At 42.8% G+C, this 22,207-nt stretch overlaps 1 protein-coding gene across 1 annotated transcript in view; it reads right to left on the reverse strand.

Moving 5' to 3' along the window:
- Window positions 1-21,989, reverse strand: part of SLC2A13 (solute carrier family 2 member 13) — a 137,372-nt gene extending 115,383 nt beyond the window's left edge. The window contains exons 1-2 of the mRNA XM_018552510.1: window positions 21,420-21,989; window positions 2,145-2,304 (exon numbers count right to left, since the gene is read on the reverse strand). Coding sequence (XP_018408012.1) covers window positions 2,145-2,304; window positions 21,420-21,981 — 722 coding nt within the window. The 5' untranslated portion in view covers window positions 21,982-21,989. The remainder of the gene's footprint in view (window positions 1-2,144; window positions 2,305-21,419) is intronic.
- Window positions 21,990-22,207: the final 218 nt, after the last annotated feature.

Consider the following 22,207-nt stretch of genomic DNA (forward strand, 5'->3'; position numbering starts at 1 on the left):
TCACTTTGACAAAAGCCACGGTAGTATATGAACATTTCTCCATTAGCTTTTAAGGTCTGACGTACATAGATGTGGTCTGAACTGCATGTGTTCAAGATTACTTTGATTCCGTTATTGCTGTATTTATATGTATAAAGCCTAGAGTTTGAAAACATAACACAAACACCTTCTTGATGCCACAGTTAAAAGGAGAACTATGAGGTGAGTGAAAATCACTCATCCTCATAGTTCGAGCCGACGTGTGACAATGAAACTGTCACACGTTGGCTCAATAGATCGGGAAGTGAGCAAACACATACCGTCGCTCGCTCACTTCCTGATCCTGTCCCTGCAGAGAGCCATGACTGTCAAGTCACGGCTCCCTGCAGGGTTTCCCCCCTCCCCGCTCCTCCAGCACTGACTGGAGGAACGGACGGGGGAGGGGGCGGGTACAGCTGGCTCTGCCTCTAGATAGGCAGAGTCAGTTGCAAATCACACAGCTGGGTGGATCATGACAGCATTGTTGGGATCTGTCCCGGCTGCAGCGGTTTCGCAATATACTGAGCTTTGGGTCACTGGAGGAGGTTAGTATATGTCCTCTCATTCCCCATGACCATGGGGAAAAAACACTTACCCCATAGTTCGCTTTTAAAAGTTCGACATTTCACAAAAAAGGCAGGGAAAAAAAAAATCCAAGAATGGCATGACCATAGCACCTGTGCCTACTCAATATCCCCAATATCACCTGCCTAATGAGAGAAGCCACTTTTAAAAGAACTGTCTATAACATCAAAAAAGAAAAGAAGTCCCTCTAGAGCAGGGTGGATAGAAGGGGAAATCCTCTTCACACCTTGCAGCAATCAAGGCCTATGTAGACAATGGTGCTTGTAGTGATGAACACGGATTGCACCATGCAGACACAATGTAGGAAGAGGAATCACCAGCACTCAGTAGAATAATCCAACATGTCCATTTTATTGGACATAGACGTCACACAATCACAAGAGCCAACGTTGCGAGACCACGCAGGGTGCCTTCATCAGGGAGTGACTCTTTATGCCCAGACGAAGGGACCCTGCGTGGTCTCGAAACGTTGGCTCTTGTGATTGTGTGACGTCTATGTCCAATAAAATGGACATGTTGGATTATTCTACTGAGTGCTGGTGATTCCTCTTCCTACCTCTAGAGCAGGGGTCTCAAACTCAATTTAGTCGGGGACCAGTGGACACATTTTTTTGTCCCGTGGGGGCCGCTACTACATACGGTACCAGTTTTAATGTATGCACATGTTACAAGCGGCAACTGTCACCGATTCAAAGTAATGATCGGGTGACAGCTGCTGCATGTAAACGCCTGTGCACCGCATGTAATCATATGTGAACGGATTACATGCAGTTAGGAAATCATTCTCCCTGGATACACAATTGTTTATCCAGGGATAGTGATTGTTTTTGTAACTGCATGTAATCATATCACATACAATTACATGCGGTATACAGGCGTGTAAATGCAGCGGCTGTCACCTGATAATTAACTTGAATGGGTGACAGTTGCTGCATGTAAATGCCATATTAGGGATTCCTGCTGCAGGAAAACGCAAGTTTGTGGCACAGGAATCCCTAATCGCACCTGAAAAATATAGGGGACCCCCCATTCCAATCCCCCCCGCACACCTAATACACTCCCTCCGCCACACACTCACATAACACACTTAATACATATTTATAATAATAATAACTTGCATCTTTGCAGGGAGGAGGCACATCATCGTTCCCTGGTTATCTAGTGGTGATTAGTAAGGTCTAGTGCAGAGGTTACTAATGATCCATCATTCGGCCAGAGCTCAGAACTGACAGAGCTTCGGCCGGAGCCGACAGGAGCAGCTCTGCATCAGAGAGAGATCCAGACCGTGTAGCTGCTCCCGCAAGTCGGGCATGCGGTCCGTGACCGTGTGCCCGACTTGTCAGCTGGCCACATAGTACCGGCTCGTGGGCCGGAGTTGGCCCGTGGGCCGGTACTTTGAGGCCCCTGCTCTAGAGAGACTTCTGCAAAAAATACAAATAGGAGAAGCAGAGATTTGATAAAATCACATTAAGCTACTCACAGTTCTCCTTAAATTCAATATTAGAGAGAATTATTAACCTTTTGAGAAATTCATTACGAACCTCCATCCATCTCTTGGAAGGTAGCTAAAAGCGCCATCAACAACAGCTGCAAAGAACTGGCCACCCGTAATGAAGAGTGTGTTAATTGTTACTAGTCTTCCTCTCAAATGTGGGGGAGCTGCTTCTGCTATATACACCGGGACAGTCATAGATGCAATACCTTGGAGGGGAGAAAAAGACAAAAGACAAATACCTTAAAATTAGAAGATATACTCTACTAGAGCAGTCTTAACATTAAGTATGAACAACATATTAGTTATCAAAATAAAGAAAGTCCTTTGCACAAGTTTGGACACCTGTGGTCAGCTTACAGGTTCTGTTTTTTTTGCCAAGTGAACACTTGAAGTGTGTGTAAACCCAAAATCTATGTTTTAGTATGTTTAGCATTATGCCTCATTGTGCCCAGTTAACTTAAATTGTTAACTGCACTTTAAAAACAAGAAATACAAATCATTAAAAAATGAATATGACATATATAAATTGTTGCACAAGCCATTTTGTATATGAATGCTATTAGAAAAGTACCATTCCATTTAAAAAAAAAACTGTAGCCAATGTAATGTTCTAAATCGGTTTTGGAAAAAAAATTCAATGCAATATTGCGACCTGGAAGTGTGCCATAAACCGTTGGAGTTTGGAACTCGCCCAGAAATGTCAATTCCAGCTTCTGTGATTGGCTGGCCGGTTTTCCCAGAAGTCTGCACTAAGATACAAGTACAATTTTAGGCATCCCTTGCAACAGAAATGTAATTTTTGGTCAAATACTCCCTAAGGGTTATTCACTACTAGAGGGATGCTGCCCCTGCCCCTTTCCTTATCACAACACAGGAAGCTCACCAGCTGGTTATAAAAAAAAAACAAACAAACACTCAGACTCCTGATTCAGGAAGCAGTTTGGAAAGGACATGCTGCAACAAACCGCTAGACCTTCAGAACAGAAACAGATAGGAAAATGCAACAAAGTTGGTTATAATCCTTGCAATGTACACTGATCAAGTAGAGAGAGATGTGTTTTTCTCAACAAAAGTGGATTTACTCTTTAAGCAATTATTTATTTGTAAATCCAATGCAAGGTGTCATTGCCTTGCAACTAGTAGCAGCTTTGTCAGACTGTCATAAGGGTGTCTTCAATTGGCTGTCAGGTCCGAAATAAGCATGTGTAGACCTGTTAGGTAACCCAATGGCCAACTGAAGGATCACCTATGACAGGCTGACAACGCAGCTATTAATTGTGAGACAGTAGCTTAGTGTGGTCAGCCTGCAGCAGGTAGTATGGTTACTGGCAGGATCTCTAGGTAACAAACCTTCACAACAAAATAAAAAAACAACTCTGCATACTGGGAGGACTGCTGCCAAAAACACTGAAGGGCAAATTTTGTGTTTCCTACACTTTAACACAACCTCTGCAGCAGACGTACATTTAAAGTAAAAAATGTGGGTACCCAATCACATGTTCCAATTATTTCTTGTAGCCACCTGACAATCTTTATCTTCTTAAAGATTTGTCTTGTCGTTAGTAGAACCCTTTAAGTTAATAAATGATCATTAGACCATCTTACATAAAGCTCATGGTTTTACATTAACCAAAAAAAATTCAATTCTATATGAAACAAAAAAAGTAAATTTTTATACATTTAAATAACACTATATATTAAGTTGGTTTTCCTGCAGGGAAAGTGTTATTTACACACAGAAAAACAGAGAAATACTAGACAAAATATGACAACACACTTTTCTTGAATAGAAAGATGCAGATGTGCCCCTGTTATGCCGCAAAGACTCATCATAGATAATAATGCAGAGGCATGTTTGGTCAATCTGCCCTATAAAAAAGTTATATGTCAGGGTATATGTACAAGTGCTGAGACAAGATTTACTTTTTTGGATTTCCCCTCAATTTCAGTTTAATGGACAATGGCTACTTCCAACATATTCACCCCAGCATTTTGATAATTCACACCTTCAGCAATGTAAAATTGAAGGTTTAATCCAAGGATGGATTAGGTATTAAAGAACAGGGTGGTTCCACAAGTTTCAGACCTCACATCCTGTTCTTTGAGAATCAATATATGCCTTTCCATGGTGATTTGATTAAGGTGTCTGTGCTACCTGTGTGGATAAACATGCTGAGGTATTTTTCTGACACTCATGGAAACTACAGAAGTGGCTTGATTAAGCTACAAAACTAGAAACAAAAAGTCCAATTGATTGTGCCTAAAAACTACTAGCTTTACCATTGCCTGGATAAATGAAAACCTAAAACAGAATTAGGTCAACCTAGATTTGAGATTTGTGCAGCAAAATAAGTCCATATTTCATAAGAAAAAAAAGGAAGAACATTACAATGTTTTATATAATAATTATAACTACAACTCACTGATCACATCAATGGGCTACCCTAAGCTGTAAAGCAAAAAATAATTTTAGGGGTTCCCTACCCTAACTTTTTTCAAGGGTTCCCTAAGGGAAAAAAGGCTGAGAAAATGCTGGTCTAAGGTGATTGTAAATATTTCAGGTTTTTCTTTTCACCTTTCGGTTCATAAGAGTACAAATAATAATGAAGCAAATACTGATTTAAGATTAAAGAATGTGCTACACTCAACAAAATAATTTGGCAATACTAAAATAACCCGATCACCAATGGAAAAAAATAAACAATTTCGGCCTAACAGGCGTTCTCAATTCAACAGCTTTTAAATAAATCTAAAAAGTATCGGTGCTATTAATGTGACAACATTCTAACTGACAATATCACTATAGATGCCAACACATCAGTCAATGTTATTTGTAACAGAACCATCCTAGGGGCAGTTCCTAAAATACATGGCGCCCAGGAAAGTAGAACATAAACTTGGCAAAGGTCATGGTATTTATTTTTAACTTACGATCAAGGCAATGACAAGCACACAAAGGGGGTGCAGCTGTTTTTCTCTTTCACAAAATTGGTTCCTGCAAATGATTAATTAGGTGCAAACACTTGCAGCACTGGACCAGTAGTCAAGATCTCCTGCTCAGATCCATTACATTCAGGTTTGCAAATCGAATGCTTGAGACAGAAATTGCTTTAAACAAAAAAAACTATAGTGGATTTTAGGTCAATTGTAATATATATATATATATAATATTTTACACATTTATAAAAGTGGTATTTTATATATTTTATGACTTGTATAAAATGTTTAATGTTTAAGTGTAAATCTTATTGTACAGATAAAATCATTTAATATGGGGCATTCTAATGATTGTTTTTGAAAAGCATACTGGAACTTCCACTAAGAAAGCACTGCAGTTGCTACTCATTTTAATGTGTCTAATTGAAGCCTTAAGTAGGGTACACACGGGTCTATTTTTTTTTTCCCCGCTCAACCAATAGGCTGAAAAAAAGAAAAAAAATAACAGATTCCTCCATCCACAATGAAGAGCATGGACGGACGAATCCGCCCACTGCTTCTATTGTATTCTAATAGTGGCTGCCAGATGCTGTCAGAGTACCTGAAGGGAGCTTGTAGCTAATTGGCTGCAAACACAGTTCCAACGATGATTGTCCAACATGCAGGGCCGGCCTTAGGCCTTTAGGCGCCCTGTGCGAGAAAGCTTTACAGCGCCCCTCAGTGGCCACACCCTTTAGTGGCCACGCCCCCGTAACCACACCCATTTCCAGTTCCTTCAGCAAAATCGATCTAATGATCGAGCACTGGTGAAGGAATAGGGTCACCAACACAGCAAATTTCACCAGATTCCTGCTGAATCAGCCAAAATTTGCTACGCGTGTACCCAGCTTAAGATGGGGATGAATAAGCAGGATCAAGGAAGGGATATGTCCCTCCTCTAACATGTTCAGATGGGTGTTCTTTGTGTAGATAAAATTATAGCCCATAGAACATAATTTATTAGAGTAAAGAAGTTATAGAGTAAGTGGGGGTCGTGATTTAATGAAAGAATCAAGGATTGGCTGAAGGAATTTATAAAGCTTATAGTTTATTATGTGTGTATTAAGTCCTTTTTCCTACTATTCATTTCTAGCAGTACATAAGACGGTTAAATACAGAGAGGAGGCTGTATCACTCAATGGATTTTAAGAAAAAGATTTTATGGCAAGTAAAAAAATCTAAAAAGTCCAAAAGCAGCCCAACTGAGGGATGAAAAACAGCCACTGGCAGATCTAAAATAGAACCAGGAATGGTCTTGCAACACCAAGGTCCAAATCTGAAACAAAATAGGTGGTTTCCTGCGTGAGAACTGCTAAATAACTAGAGGAAGTCACAGAGGATGCTCCTGATGCTTAGATTAGGATAATAATCAAGCATCTTGATTAAAGTAATTGAAGAAAAAAATAACAAGCTAGCAAACTATAGTTAGATCTTCGCAGCAGAGCAGAGAAAAACATCCAAGCCTTCTAGGGCACTAGCAAAAAAAACTGAGGCATGACGATTAGAGGTGAAGGTATACGGAGGCTGGCCTTGGAGGTTTGTTTTTTTTGGCTTGCTAGTGTCCAAGGCTCCTGTAGAAAGCAGCATAATGCCTGGCTGTTTCAGAATTCCTGAATTCCTCTGTCCCTCAACGGACGATCAAGAAAATGTGAAATCATCTGCAAGACATAGGTCAGAGTCATACATTCACACATTTTCCTGCATTATGGCATCCTGTGATAAGGTAGGCCATTTATTTTAAATGGCTGGCAGTGCACCTCAACCAAAAAAAGGTGTGACAGGGCCAAACAAAACTCAAAGACAATAGAGGAATGGTATAACAACTATTTTGACCGCACCAAGGTAATAAGTGATACTGCTAATGGTTGTCAAGCTGCAATACTAATAAAGTGTATAAACATTTTCCCATAATTCCTAATATCTCCTGTATTGTGCTCTGCCTCTAACTTTATATAAAAAACATATACAGAATAGAAAAAAAAATCTGTATAGATTATTCCGTGTAATCACATATCCATATAACTTCCAATGATTAAATAATGTAAAGTCCAATATATTCTTCACGTGACATTCCCAAGCACAATTTTCAACTGTACAATGCTTCAAAAAGGACCTGTGTGCTATATCTTCACCCAAACATGCTTCTTAATGTCTTGCAAGTGCACTCACAAGATTTCCATAGATTCAAACGCTTGTCTCATGCAATCTACAAATCTCTTCCTTTATCCTCGTCAGCGGTCTTGGATCATTACACAACTCGCTCTCTTCCGCTTTTAGTAAATTATCCACTCTATACAGCCGCTTCCCAGGTTTATATAAAAGGATATGAATTTGTATATTTCCACCTTTATAATCCTTCTCCAATTAGCAATATTATGCTCAAACGAAAGGATTCATATACTCCATTGTGCAGCATTTCAATAAAAGGTTTTATTAAAAACAAAAATAATACAAACACAACAATAAAATCAGCCTTAGTAATCTCCTCGTGGCAGCCTCTGGCAAACAGGAAACAATAGTATGCCAGCCCATGACGTGTTTCGTCACCAGACTTCCTCAGAAGGTATAATTCATCCAAACCCTTCTGAGGAAGTCTGGTGACGATGGTAGAAGGAAGAAGGGACCAGGACGACTGATCCGTGTACAGGACAGAATGAATGGGGCCATGTATCCTGAGATTTTGAGTGCAAACCTCCTTTCATCAGCAAGGGCATTGAAGATGAAACGTGGCTGGGTCTTTCAACATGACAATGATCCCAAACATACCGCCCGGGCAACGAAGAAGTGGCTTTGTAAGAAGCATTTCTAGGTCCTGGAGTGGCCTAGCCAGTCTCCAGATCTCAACCCCATAGAAAACCTTTGGAGGGAGTTGAAAGTCCGTGTTGCCCAGCGACAGCCCCAAAACATCACTGCTCTAGAGGAGATCTGCATGGAGGAATGGGCCAACATACCAGCAACAGTGTGTGCCAACCTTGTGAAGACGTACAGGACACGTTTGACCTCTGTCATTGCCAACAAAGGATATATAACAAAGTATTGAGATGACCTTTTGATATTGACCAAATACTTATTTTCCACCATAATTTGCAAATAAATTCCTTCCAAATCAGCCAATGTGATTTGTCTGGATTTGTTTTCTCATTTTGTCTCTCATAGTTGAGGTCTACCTATGATGCCAATTACAGGCCTCTCTCATCTTTTTAAGTGGGAGAACTTGCACAATTGGTGGCTGACTAAATACTTTTTTGCCCCACTGTATATTAACAGTAGTACAGATGTATAGACTCCCTTCCTTTAGCTGGTAAATAAACTCAGTTCTATGACTGGTCTACTTTGCTAGTTCTCTCTTGTCTTATACTTGATACCACTTCTTATTTCACTGAAAGACTGGCAGAAGCATGAATAACATCCCTGCTACTGGTGGCTAATTTAACACAAGACAGGTAAATTACCGTACACTGTAATTTCTTTAAAGTGGGTATAACAGTTATCATGTGTCATTTTGTCAAGCCATATCACTTTAAAAGGCAAGTTTAACACATCTGAAAACTGTAGCCTTCAGGCACTACACTACCATGACATACAACGTGCATAATGCTTATGCAAAAAAGCATTATAAGCAACTACAGCTACAATAGTAAAATGTGCTCTCAATAGACACATTTCCTGCTATAAAATGTAGCAAGTGCACTACCAACAATGTGCACAATGCTAAAATGCATTTTAAGCAACTGCATCGACAACAGTAAAATGTACTCTTAAATGGTCAAGTTTTCTGGCATAAAGACAGTAAGTGCACTACTTAAAATTGAAAATCAGTGCAATAAAAAAAGGAGGGTGAAGAGGCCAAAAATCAACTATAAAATGGTTGTATGCTCATGAATGACCATTCGGTTTTTGATTTTGTGAAAGCGCAAAATGTAAAAAGAAAATGTGTTTTTCTATATCCTCATTAAAAAAAACAAGCATGCAGCAAGATTGCAAAGGAAATCTAACAAAAATTATTTTGTTTTGGAAAGAGTGGGAGAAAGGTTTTAACTTTTTAGGGATAATTTGCTGTTTATAGGGGAGGAGTTTTTCCTTAATTTCCAGTTTCCTTTAAAGAACAGTAATTGAAGAGAAGTCTTAAAGAACGCCAGGCAATCGTAAAATTAGCCCTTGCAGTGGGGTTACGTCCACACTGCAAGGGTTAACTGCTCATTTTGTTCTAAGGGTTACAAAAATAAAAAAAAAGATAAAACTAACCTGATCCTCAGTCCTGCAGAGGACCACCTACATTTTCCCCAGTCTACTCTAGCAGTGGAATATCCCTTGGCGTCCTCATGTCTAATGCAGTTGCATTATACGTGATGACATCAAAAGTCCTTAGACCACAGAAGTCTGGGGTAGACAACGACTGCAGGATATGTCTGACACAGTTGTTTAGGTAATAACTGGATACGCACTGCATCAGTTAGGGTTACATAACTTGTTGACAACTGAAACATATTAATCACTGCAGTAATTATCCAAATGGAAGGCTCTTACCTCATTGCTTAGCTAAATCCAGGATATCATTTTTTTTTTGGCCATGCGGTGTAATTCATTCCACTAAACTTTGGTGGCTGCTTTAGTTTAGGATAAGAGTACAGGGAATCAGCAATCAACAGGAGAGATTAAATGGACAATATAACTCAATACAGACAAGACCTGACCTATAGCTCTGTATTTTAAACAGAGCCAATACTGTGGCTCTCATTAAAATCTAAAAAGGGGCGCCTTTCCTAGTGCAGATTTGTTTAATCCAATAAAAATCATCAAGAATGTACATACAGGTACTCACAAAGTGGAAGTAAAAACGAGCAGCAGTTTCCGGGGCACGCCCCCTTCATCAGGGCATCATGGAACGCGTTGACACTACAGTGATTCTCATACAGGACGCTCTACACGGATCCCTGTAATGCTCCGTTTTTACTGTCCTGCTGCTCGTTTTTACTTCCACTTTGTGAGTACCTGTTTGTACATTCTTGATGATTTTATTGGATTAAACAAATCTGCACTAGGAAACGCGCCCCCTTTTTTGCTTTTTTTCAGATGTTCCAGTTCCCTTGACTGCTTTGGGGCTGCGCCCTGCACATATGCTCAGCGTTCCTCCTTTGTGTGAGGGTTAAGGATTGTCCTTGGCGCTTCTAAAACAACAAACGTCTCATTAAAATCTACACTGATAACCCAGCAAACGTCAGGAAGGGGAGAAGGGGAGAAAAAAAAGTGATATTCAAGTTAAAAGGATTTTAAGCTATTTCAAATGCTGATTAAATCGCAATGTTTACAAATCTTACAGGGCTATTCACAAAAGGGTGAAGAGGTTGGAGAAGGCAGGAGAAGTGAACAATCTAGGCCAAAATAGCCGATTTGGAAAAAGTCTCCAAATCAGCTCACTTTCCAGTTCGGCTATGTTGTCCTAGATTGGAGAAGGCAGGAGAAGTGAACAAACACTTCACCCTTTAATGAGTAGTTACTTTCCTGCAGAATCAGCTGGTCCCCTGAGCACTGATTCCCTGTTTTAGAGTGAGGAAAATGCCTTTTCCTGAAATCTCATGAGATTACAGATGAGATTTACCACCATTTCTCCCCTGATGTTACCATCCCAAGATGCAAAACTTGGGCACATTACATCACTTTTGCCAAAGAGAACCAGGAAGTAGAAGACAAGAAATTGTAAGTAAAATGAATGCAGGCAGTCCCCGACTTACGGACAACGCGTACTTACGAACCGAGGTACACAGTTCTCCTAAATGTACCAGCAGCCGCCGGTACATTTAGAAGAACTGTGGCTGCAGCAGTCTGTGTCCCTTCAAATCCTTCATGATGGGGATTTACTACCCCATCATGGCCTCATGCTGGTGAAGCATGAGGCCACTCGGCTTCCTGATTTGTCAGGAAGCCAGACCATCTCAGTGTCCCTAGGTAGCGTGAAGCTGGCTTCCTAGCCAATTGTGTCATGACGTGCCGCCTGGCTTCCTGATTGCTAGCGACACTGCAAGGCAGCCTGGCTTCCTGACCAATGAGGAAGCCAGGAGGCGAGTCATAACGTGCCACCCGGATTCCTGATTGGTCAGCAAGCCAGGCTACGTCACAGTGTCACTAGGCAGCATGAAGCCGGCTTCCTAGCCAATCAGGAAGCCGGGAGGTAGGTCACGACCCACCGGCTGGCTTCCTGATTGGCCTGCTCCATGCTACCTTGCGGCACTGCCCGTCAGAGGGAATCTCCCTCTGACAGGAAGTTCCGGTATCGAGGCAAGTATCGGAGCATTTGGGCGAGTACGAGCACTCACCCAAATTTTCGGTATCAGTGCATCCCTATTTTCTAATAATACATATACATGTGGACAGGCATATTTGCTCATTACATACAAAGGATATGCCTCTATTCAGTGTCTTAAGTGAACTCTCTACATGGTTATTATCTATCTCAGCAACTGTGTAGCAGTAAGGTAGAATCCGATTAGTAACTAGTCAGCCCTGCATCTAGTGTCCCTACAAATTCCAATATTATAGAAGATATAATACTTAACACAAAAACAAACAAGTTAAATCTAAGCTTGCAAAATGTGAGTTATATCCATCATTTCCTTAAGGTAATCACTGCAATGATAACTCTAGAGCTGCAGCTAACGATTATTTTCAAAATCGATTAGTTAGCCGATTATTAAGTTCGATTAATCGGTTAAATCGGATAAAAAATACATTTTAAAAAATGGCTCCAGTGATGGGACTTCTAGTTTGTATTGGGATTGCAGCAAGCATGGAACGGTGGAAGTAAAAAAGAAAAAAAAAAAGTGTGGTGTGCAATATAGTGAAATGAAAAGTGTAAAATTATATACAGCAATGAATGCAGAATGGCACCGGCTATAGAGGACTACAAAAGATAACTCTAAATAGGTGTTTATGTAAAATTGAGACTGGACCATTTCCTGTTGCTAGGACATTATGGCGGGTCTAAAAGAACTCTCTGGTGACTGGCTAAGTGCCTGGTGCCCTAGGTTATGAGGTTACATCCCATATTTCTCCGCTACCCGGGGAAGGAGTGAGTACTCGGGAAAAAGAAAGAATGTTTAGAGTGAAGCCTGCAGGTAGGGTATAAAGCGGTGTGTGTGTCTGAAAGGCGTCGGCTCTCTTCCACTGGGGAACTCCAGGTTCTGCACTGTGCGTCGGCCTCCACCTCGAGCTCTCCAAGCTGTTCTGCCCTATATGAAGTATTGGTGATCTGTACAGGACCCTCTTGCGGTCAAGCAGTTGTTCAATGGCAGGCGGCAGCTGGCCAATCACACAGAGGAGAAGTGAGTGTGTGAGCATGAGAGTTCCTATCAAACTTCTCCCTGCACTCTACCCTCAGTCTGCATGTAGTAACCGCCTTCCAAAAGGTACTCCTGAGATACCTCGATAATTTATGGACCCCTTCCCAGGTACGTGTTCTGCCCACACAATGCCAATTATTGGAATATTTGGACCTCCTCAAACTTTTTACACCCCCAATTACTCATTTTGACTTTGCACCTGCTTGAAAGGGGCTCTATGCTTAAAACTAAGGCCTTTAAAAGGGGGTGCTCATTGCCATATCCACAGCTCATTGTGGTGTGCCATGCCTCTTTCTTTGCCCTTGGGGGCCCGAAAATGTTTGCAAACCTTGGGATGTCAGCTAGATAAATGATCTTAAAAGTTGAACCAAATTACCTCTCGCCTCCCAAATATATACACTGAGTGGCCAGATTATTATGACCACCCCTTAAGCTATGTGTTTTATGTGTATTCATAAGTAGTCATGCACTTAAGTGATTTGGGCTGTGTGGTACATCCCCTTTAGATTGGAAGGGTAATGTATAACGGTAACTTATTTTGATTAAGGCCATGAGCAGCTGAAACACATTAATGGTTTGTACGTGGGGAATTGCTTGTCTGATATTTCTTTAATAAAAATTTGGTGCATGGAGCTGTATGCTTGACTTTGCATGTACATACCAGCTTTATATAAAGTATTCACATCTGGCACATACCACCCTCTCTGTCAGAATCCCACCAAAAACAAGTAAAAAAAAAAAAAAAAAGGAGAAAAGTAGGAGATGAAATGAGGAAGGAACCCTGGCTGGCCTTAAAGCACTGTCTAATGACTCATGTGACGTACTGTGAATAAATCCATGCTGATTCTTTCACTTTCAGTAGAGTGCTGGGGACTATTTTAGTATATACTATCGTTTATGGTTAACGCTGCATGGAACCATCCACGCTGTCAGGTACCACAGGTACCATGTCATATGCTTGGTTGCAACACTGTTAGGTGTGCAGCCTAGAACTTTATCACACTAAGTTTTTTAAAGGCAGCTCCTAGCTTTGGGTAAGTCTTGCCTGGGCCTGCGGTAAATTTCCTATACTTCTTTATAGGGATGTCCAGATCAGAGGTGTCCCAAGGCGGGGTGACACCCGGTGCCGCTACCGGGTGACACCCTGCAGTGACATCATGCGCGTGATGACGTCACACGCGGTCCCGCTGTTACCTTGCCGGCGTCGTCAGTCATTTTGGTGTCACCCGGGTGTGGGCCGCACCCCCCTTGTGACGCCACTGGTCCAGATACCAGTGCCAATACTTGGCATTTTCACGAGAACTACCAGGGTTGCAGCTGGGACCTGGCTCTGCCACCACTGTCCTGAAATCATTAGTCTGGATTGTTTTAGAAAAACCATCACATGACAATGAACAAAAATGTATGAGTACTTGTATCTGTGAGTAGTTAGACAAGTATCAGTACTTGGAAAAATGGTATCGGTGCATCACTTATATATATTTATTAAAAAAACATAAAAAAATAATGCATTAAAATGGGGATGCACAAATCCCAGGAGCTCCATATGCTCCTTAAAAATGACAGCTGTCTCCTAACTTTTGATTTTTTCTCTAGTCTAGTCTTAGAGCTGGGAAAGTATCTGTCCTTGTACCGAGTACGGTAATTGGTATCTGAATATCCCTACTTCTTTATAAACTAGAAAATCATATTTGCAGCATACCTTTAAATAAGCACACCGCCTGCTGTTAATGTAGAAAAATGAACCCCATGAGCTGTACGATTTTCAGCTAGTCTATGCCAATATATCTACATCAATGACTAAAGACTGTCTATTCTACAGGTCAACCTTACAAATATACAGCATGTTCATAGGGCAAAGATGCCAAATTACACATGTGTTATGATGCATCAGAGAGGTAGTCAGGACAGACATCTGCTGTCACTGCATAAATTAGCCCCCCTGGCTAATGTACAGAGGAATTTGGAGCTAGATTAGGAGGGGGGCACATTGAGATATAGATATAGATAAATATCTATATAGTTTATCATATAGATATAAGGCTTTAATAAAAAAAATAAAAAAAAAGTGTTTAGTGTCCAAGGTGCCAACCCCCTTTAAAACCTGCTTTTTTTTGAGAGCACAAGGGAAACTTAGAATTATTTGTCAGATCTATTTCACGCAGTAATACACACACTTCACATTTAAAACTAACAAGTTATAAAGATAAATAAATACTGCCACTGACAGTTTTATACAAGCGGTAAATCTGTTACTCCCTCTATGTCAATTATGGGGGGGTTTTAACAAGAGATGTTTATTTTTTAATTAAACAGTTTGTTGTTTGTGCAGAAACCCTCTCTACTGGTTATGCTAAATGCTGTACATTATGCATCCTGATCTAAAACTCCGAGACACTCAACAGCTAGAGAACAGATTTAGGTGACAAAATCTGGGACTTCTCTATAATACCTGGAATATATGCCACCTATGCACAAACAAAACGGCAATGCGTTTGATTCGTGGACTTAGCTAGGAGAGATCCCTGCATATCCTGTAAATGACAGCAGCAGAAGAGGATGCTAGGAAAGCAGGGTGCTGGAAATCACCTTGTATCCTAGCAACTACCTGATGGTCTCTATTTTCAGACCCAGTTGTACAAAAGCTTCACTGTTGCTTTAAAAACGAATTACCTGGCAAAGGCTTGATGTGCCTACTGAAAATTAATCACTGCTACGAAACTGATGCAACCATCAAAAGACAAGATCATGTCATTCACATAGTTAAGAAACTGTGAAATGCTGTGAAGTTAATACTTTCCATATTATTTAAACAAGTTTCACCACAATCATTCAACCATAACTATTCAGCTACTAATATAAGCGAGTTATTAATAAGTAGGTTAGAACAGAGGTGGAACATATAGAGAAAAACTCAAAAAAGGTAGGCACCAGCTGTAGTTTTTAGGCCAGATAGCTGCGCGGTCACAGAGTCGCACGTCCCCGCTGATCACGCTGGTGGTGCCATTATTTTCTAATGGCACCCAAGTCGCACCAGGCAGATTGCGCAGTTGTATCGCGATTCCGCCCGTGCAATCACAATTGACAAAATGCATGTCCATTTTTTTTTTCAGCGATAGCCGCTGTAACCCCATTGAAATTAATGGGTCCGCACGGCAACTGCACTAGATCGTGCAGTCCCGGGACACACGTCCCATGGTCACTAAAAATTGCACCAGCCCTTAAAATAGAACTATGGGGTAACCTTTTTATCCCATAGTTTTCCTTAGGGTTACAAGAGGACATATACTAACCTCCTCCAGTGACTAAAAGCTCAGTACAGATGCTCTTCGCTTAATGACTTACCTGTTTTGCGACCACTCGCACTTACGACCGTCCTCCGAGCGACCTCCGACCTCGCGCGCCAGTGCGACGTGTCGCCGGGGGGAAGTGACGTCCTCCGATCCTCACAGCGGGTCCCGGGGAGTATTTTCATTGCCCGATGTACAGTACACTGTTCGGTACTGTACATCTGCAACGCTATACAGTACTGAACTAATGCAGTACAGTACTGTATAGAGTTCCTCACTTAACGACTAATCCGTTTAACGACCTGGTCGTAGGAACGGAACTCGGTCGTTAAGTGAGGAATACCTGTATATCGAGTTATTGCCAGCTATATACTGAGAGCGCCCCAGACGGGGCGAGATTCACCCAGCTGGCTGAGTGACAGTGGGCTCTGCCTATCTAGAGGCAGAGCCAGCTGTGCCTGCCCCCTCTCTCATTCATTCCTCCACTCAGCGCTGGTGGATCAGAGAGGGGAATCTGACAGTCACCGCTCACTGCAGGGAAATGATCGGGAAGTGAGCGAGCGGCAGTACGTGTTCGCGCATTTCCCGATCAATTGAGCCAACGTGTGACAGTTTCATTGTCACAGCTTGGCTCTAACTATGAGGATCAGTGTCAATCACTCACCTCATAGTTCTCCTTTAGGGAGCCTTGGCTACGTGGCTGCTGGGACTTCTCCAGCCATGTGTAGGATATAGTAATGACATAGAAGCCATCAGGTGGAACTACAGTGCATAGTGGGGAAGCAGGCATCCACCATACCTGAAGTGTGTCTTATGCTAAGACTCCAGTCACACTTGTCAATGGGACCGGATTGCACAAGTCTCACAAATTTCTCTGCAAGAATCCTGTGATTAGCCATGACAACATTAGAACTCATTTCCATTAATTGCATTTTCCAGGGCAGGCAAAATGCAGAAAAGTCTGGTGTGAATATGTCCTTGGGGCACATAACACATATGTTTTAATGTGTGGTACAACAGTGTGGGGTATATGCATTATGGAGTCCGCCCCCATTGCAGATACATACCCAACACAACATGTTCAATATAAAAAAAAAAAAAAGTATTGCTTCATGGTATGCGAGAAAAAATAAATAAAGTCAGCAATTTTTTTGTAGGTGGACATATTGAGGGTGCATAAGAGTCCACTCAACACAATGCACAAACAAGTGTGAATGGGCCATTAACATTAACACTATGCAACATGTCTAAAATTCACAGTAATGCATCCACTTTGTCTACATGCATGTCATTTCTGGAAGCTGGCTTCCTGATGACAATGACAGAACATGGCTGTGCAGAGCAGCCTATAGCCTCCAGTGGGTGTGTATGTGACAATGCATGACAGTAATTGGAATACAAAGGACAGAGTGTTGTCACACTATAACAGAAAGGACCTTTATAGGAGGATCACTGGGTGTTATTAAAGCGGACCTTTACCCAATGTCTTTAAAATAACAACAAAACACACCTTTAGAAATGTTTAGTAATGACAATCTACAAACACATACTTCTAGATAATTGCAGGCTTTGTATTCTTTGCATACCTTATTTCTCTTGTCTTCCACCAGTCTTCTGATGGTGGCCATGTTTACTTAGGGTGGATTACTAGCTCTCCTTTTACTTTATGGATTATTGGCACATGTGACTGGACATGTGACCATGCATATCATCTCAGGGAAGGAAAATGCCTTTCCCTGAGATCTGCTGAGACTACAGATGAGATTTCCCAGCAATGCTCCGATGATGACAAGGCAATCCCAGTGTGCATTGCTTTGGCAGACTGAAGTCATTTTGCCCTTTTAAAGCAGGAAGTGAATGCTCTGCAAGTGTAAGTATTTCAGAATCACAACATTTTACACCTGACATGTCTGTGTTATTATTAAGCATCATACATAGGAGGGATGCATTGGTAGAATTTGATCCTTGTGTAAAGGTCCGCTTTAAGTAAACACTGCAGATTTATCAACATTGAAAATTACTTTTAAAATGTCATAAAAGGATCTAAAGCTGAACCTTTATTTTTTAGATTCAGGGCATGAAAGTGTTAAAAGCCCTGCCAGGTTTACATTGCTGTCTCTGCAGGGGAGATTCACCCCATTTTTCTTGGTGACCATTGTCCCCATAACCGAGAGTTGATTGTCGGCTTTAGATGCTTTAAAGCCCAAGTGAACCTTAAGTTTAAGGGCCCATTCACACCATGTCTGGGTCATCTCCAGACCAGACTGTTTCCGGACCCAAAATGTATCCTAAATTTAGCCCTATACTATTTCTGGCCTCTGTTCGCACCAGCGCAGTTCGTTGCGGACCAGCCCAGAAAAATAATGCATGGAATGCACTGGAACTCATACAAAACGCACCTGTAAGACCATTTTAAGCTGCTTCTGCAAAAAGAAAAATGTTCAAGCGCGACAAAAACGCAATGCACTGCGTTCCAGATCTGGTCCGGAAAATGGTGTGAACCTGCCCTAAGGCTAGGTTCACACTGTTTTCCGGACCAGATCTGGAACGCGGTACATTGTGTTTTGCTGCTTTTTTTTACAATTTTTTTCTTTTCGCTTAAAATTGGTTTTTCTGGTGCGGTCCAGTGCACTTGCATGCATTTTTGATGCGTTACAGTGCATTCCAGACCAGACAAAATGAGACATGCAGTATTTTTCTGGTCTGATCTGGAACTGACTGAGCTGGTGTGAACAGGAGCCAGGAATAGCATAGGGATACATTAGAATACATTTTAGGTCCAGAAACAATCTGGTCTGGCGATGATCTGGATGTGGTGTGACCGGGGTCCTTAATCAGCTAAATACGTTAAACATATTTTGTTTTGATACATTTGGAATGTATTACGGTTTGTTTTCTCAAGAAAGTAGCAAATGTCTGAATAGAAAAACCAGCATACTTCAGAGAAGGACCCGTGCGGTCAGTGGGGAAGCAGTGATCTCTCTGCAGTGGGAGGACATACCCCCTGCTATAGCAGAGATTGAAGACCTATAGGTATGACTAAGCAGGGAATGTACTTAGCTGATTAAACTGAACATTCAGTTGGGCTGTAACATGTTAAATAGGAACTCAACCCGTTCTGGGGTTTTTTTCCCCCGCTCTTTGCTTTCTCTCTGGATTGCCTACAAAAAAAAAAACATACTCACACTCCCAACAAAGCCAGCGCTGTTCTGAAGTGACCTGCTGCTGCACACCAGGTCCCACACTGCTATTCTCTTTTCTTGCGTCATTGAGTGCTGGCTGTCTCCGGCTGGTTCTTGCAGCCAGCCCCTCAAGCGCCATGGAAAGTCATCATTAATGTCCATGTCCCATCGCACTCTTGACCGGTAAGTCCCTTTAAAAAAGGTGGGTGCAGCAGTGACAAACGGATGGTGCCGCTCAATAGAAGAAAAGAAGGGGTCACTGGCACTCCAGTATACTGATCAATACAATTATACTGAGCATGCATCAATAACACAGAACATGATGTTTCAGGGCCTCGCAGGGTCCCCTTACCCTACAGTAATGACTGTTCTGCCTGATGAAGGGGACCCTGTGGGGGCCCTGAAACGTGTTATGTGGTACTGAGCATGCATCATTAAAGGAGTACTGATCAGCATACTGGAGTGCCAGTGACCATTTTTCTTTTATGGAAAGTGTTAATGGGCCCTTATGGGGCTTGCCACGGCCCATGCATATGCAGTAGATTGACCCAAAGCCTCCAGGGATTTGGGAAATAAGTCAAACATGTGAAGCATAAAACTGGATATTTACAAAAAAAAACAGAAAAAAAAGTCTATGATTGTGTGAAAGGAGGAGGTAATTTAATGAAATGTGGGTAAGAGACACTGAGACCTTTATCTACATCATTTGGAGCATTTACTACATATTTGGGATGCCATTCGCCTGCGCACTGCACTTTGTTTTGAGTTTTACAATGCCAGCATCCTGTGGTGTGAGTGAGGTACGGATGTGTATGGAGTAGTGCGATTCTATCAGTTGACAATGTTGTAAGCAATGTTCTAATACGACACATGGGGAAGTTATTTTGTATGGAACTGCTAGTTATTTCTCGTGGATGTTGCAAAATAAAAGGCTACTGTGTTATGCAGTCAAGCTTCATTGCTGTCCTTTTCGTTATCCTTTTTCTCATGTATAGCCCTAGCCTGAGCATCCCTGCACCTCATATGGAAAGTGTGAGCAGTTTGTTGTAAAGCTAGAAAAACCTTTGTAGCTGGCCATGCCTCATATCATCAGACATCTGTAAAGCTGGCCATACACCTGTAGACAATACACAAAAATGTTTTAATGGATAATGGTCTAGTTTTGTTTTGACGAGTGATGAGGAAAATGGAAGGAGCAGGATGGAAATGTTTTCTTGTTTCTTATCTGAACTAGAGATGAGGCTGGACTTGATTTAAATCCAGTTTACCTGAGTTTCTCCAAGCCCGCTCAAAACTCTGACTACCAACCCAATCGGTTGCAAAAAAGGCACATTCCCCGCCATTCAGCTATATGTCACAAATGGTTGAAGCTCCTGCCGCAACTTCTGACACCGATTGGTTCGGGAGGAGGGAGTGGCGGTCACAGTTTTGAGTGGCCTTGGGTGAATTGGGTATGTATTGGGTCCTCATTCAATTACCGACATCGATTGGTTCGGAAGGAAGGAGTGGCGGTCACAGTTTTAATTTGGCTTGGGCGAATTAGGTTTGCACTAGGGATGCACCGATACTGGTTTTTCCGTATCGAGTACCGTTATTTATATTTTGGTACTCACCGATACCAGTACTTCTGGTAGCATGGAGCCGGCTTCCCGGGCAACCAGGAAGATGGGCAGCGAGTCATTACCCGCTGCCCAGCTTCTTTATTGCCTGGGAAGCCAGCTCCATGCTGATTGGCTGGGAAGCCCGCTTCCCAGCCAATCAGCATCGAGTTGGCTATTTGGCACTTCTGGGCTTTGTGGTCCATGGGCAGAAAGCTCTAGACGCCTGCGCAGTCTGCTGGCCCTGCAATCTAGCCGGTGACATCACAATCGACCAGAATCCGAAGATGCACGGGGAGAGCTGTCAGTGCACGGCTGGTGAGTACTGCACCCTGCTATAGGGGGTGCCACTCTGCACACTCCGCCTGCATTGCTTGCTTAATGGCCAAATAGCATGGAGCCGGCTTCCCGGCCAATCTTCATTTGCCAGGAAGACGGCTCCATGTTTCCTTGCAGCACTGCCGGTCAGAGGAAATCTCCGTCTGACAGGAAGTTCCGACAATGGAATAAGTATTGGAGCATTTGGGCAAGTACGAGTACCGGTATCGGTGCATCCCTAGTTTGTACCAAGCCCAGACTCCTCTCTAATCTTAATGAATGAAGGAAATTCTAACTGTGATTTCTATTCAGTATAAATTGTATAGATTGTAATGCAGATGTGCCAGGCATTAAACAAATGTGTGGACCCATCAGCTCCTGTACCCAACCAGATGCAGTCACTGTTCAGGTATTTTGGCAGCTAGTGGTGCCGACTATCCATATACAATAACGACAGCAGGAAAGTCCTTCATCCACCATCCAGATGGTGTGAATGGGCCCTTAATGGCTTTCAAAAGAAATGAATTGACTGGACGATAAAAAGGAATGATCTGATGAACAATATTCTAGCAGTGTATGAGCAGCCGCTCGTCTGCACCGGAATTGTGCCCTGTACTTACCGATGCCGAGTCCCACCACCACACGCCCCCCGAGCAGGGTCTCCTTGTCCGGGGATGCCGCCAGCAGCACCGCTCCCGCTATGAACAGCAGGCTGGCCAGCAGGATACACGGTCTGCGCCCCAGCGATCCATTCAGCACCCCGCCTGCCAGAGCCGACACCGCCGCCGCCCCGACCGTACTGGACACTAGCAGCTCCTGCCACAGCGCCGACAGGTTCATGTCCTTCTTGAGCAGCAGCATGGCCCCGGACACCACCCCGGTGTCATAGCCGAAGAGGAAGCCTCCCAGGGCTGAGAACACAGACACCACGTATACAAAAGCCGGGGTGACATCCTGCTGGAACTGCCTGCGGGCCGCCCGCTCCAGATCACCGCCCGAGGACGACGGCCCGGCTGCCCCCGAGCCTCCAGTGCCCTGGCTGTTAATGCTGGTAGAAGAGTCGGCGGCGATCAGGCTCCTCTCCCCGGCTCCCTCGTCCTGCTTCCTTCTCTTCTTCTCCCCCATCAGGTTGCTCAGGCTCCGCAGGGTGTACTCCACATTGTCGCTGGCTTTGCGGGACATAGGTGGCAGGGAGGGTGGCAGCCGGAGTACCGGGTCAGTGCTGAGGCCGTTGCAGTTGAAGAGCCCAGGTCATACGTGTGGTGCTCGGCGCCTTCTCCCCGGTCACAGCCTAGAGGACGCCCTCGGAATCGGGGCTCAACATGCTACTTTGTTGCCACTTTGTGCATCTTCCATCCAGGTGGGATGAGTGGACTCTGAACACACAGCGATCGCAGACACAGCCAGC

The sequence above is a fragment of the Nanorana parkeri genome, unplaced genomic scaffold (genome assembly GCF_000935625.1).
Source record: "Nanorana parkeri isolate BGI_ZX_2015 unplaced genomic scaffold, ASM93562v1 scaffold90, whole genome shotgun sequence".
Classification (NCBI taxonomy): Eukaryota; Metazoa; Chordata; class Amphibia; order Anura; family Dicroglossidae; genus Nanorana; species Nanorana parkeri.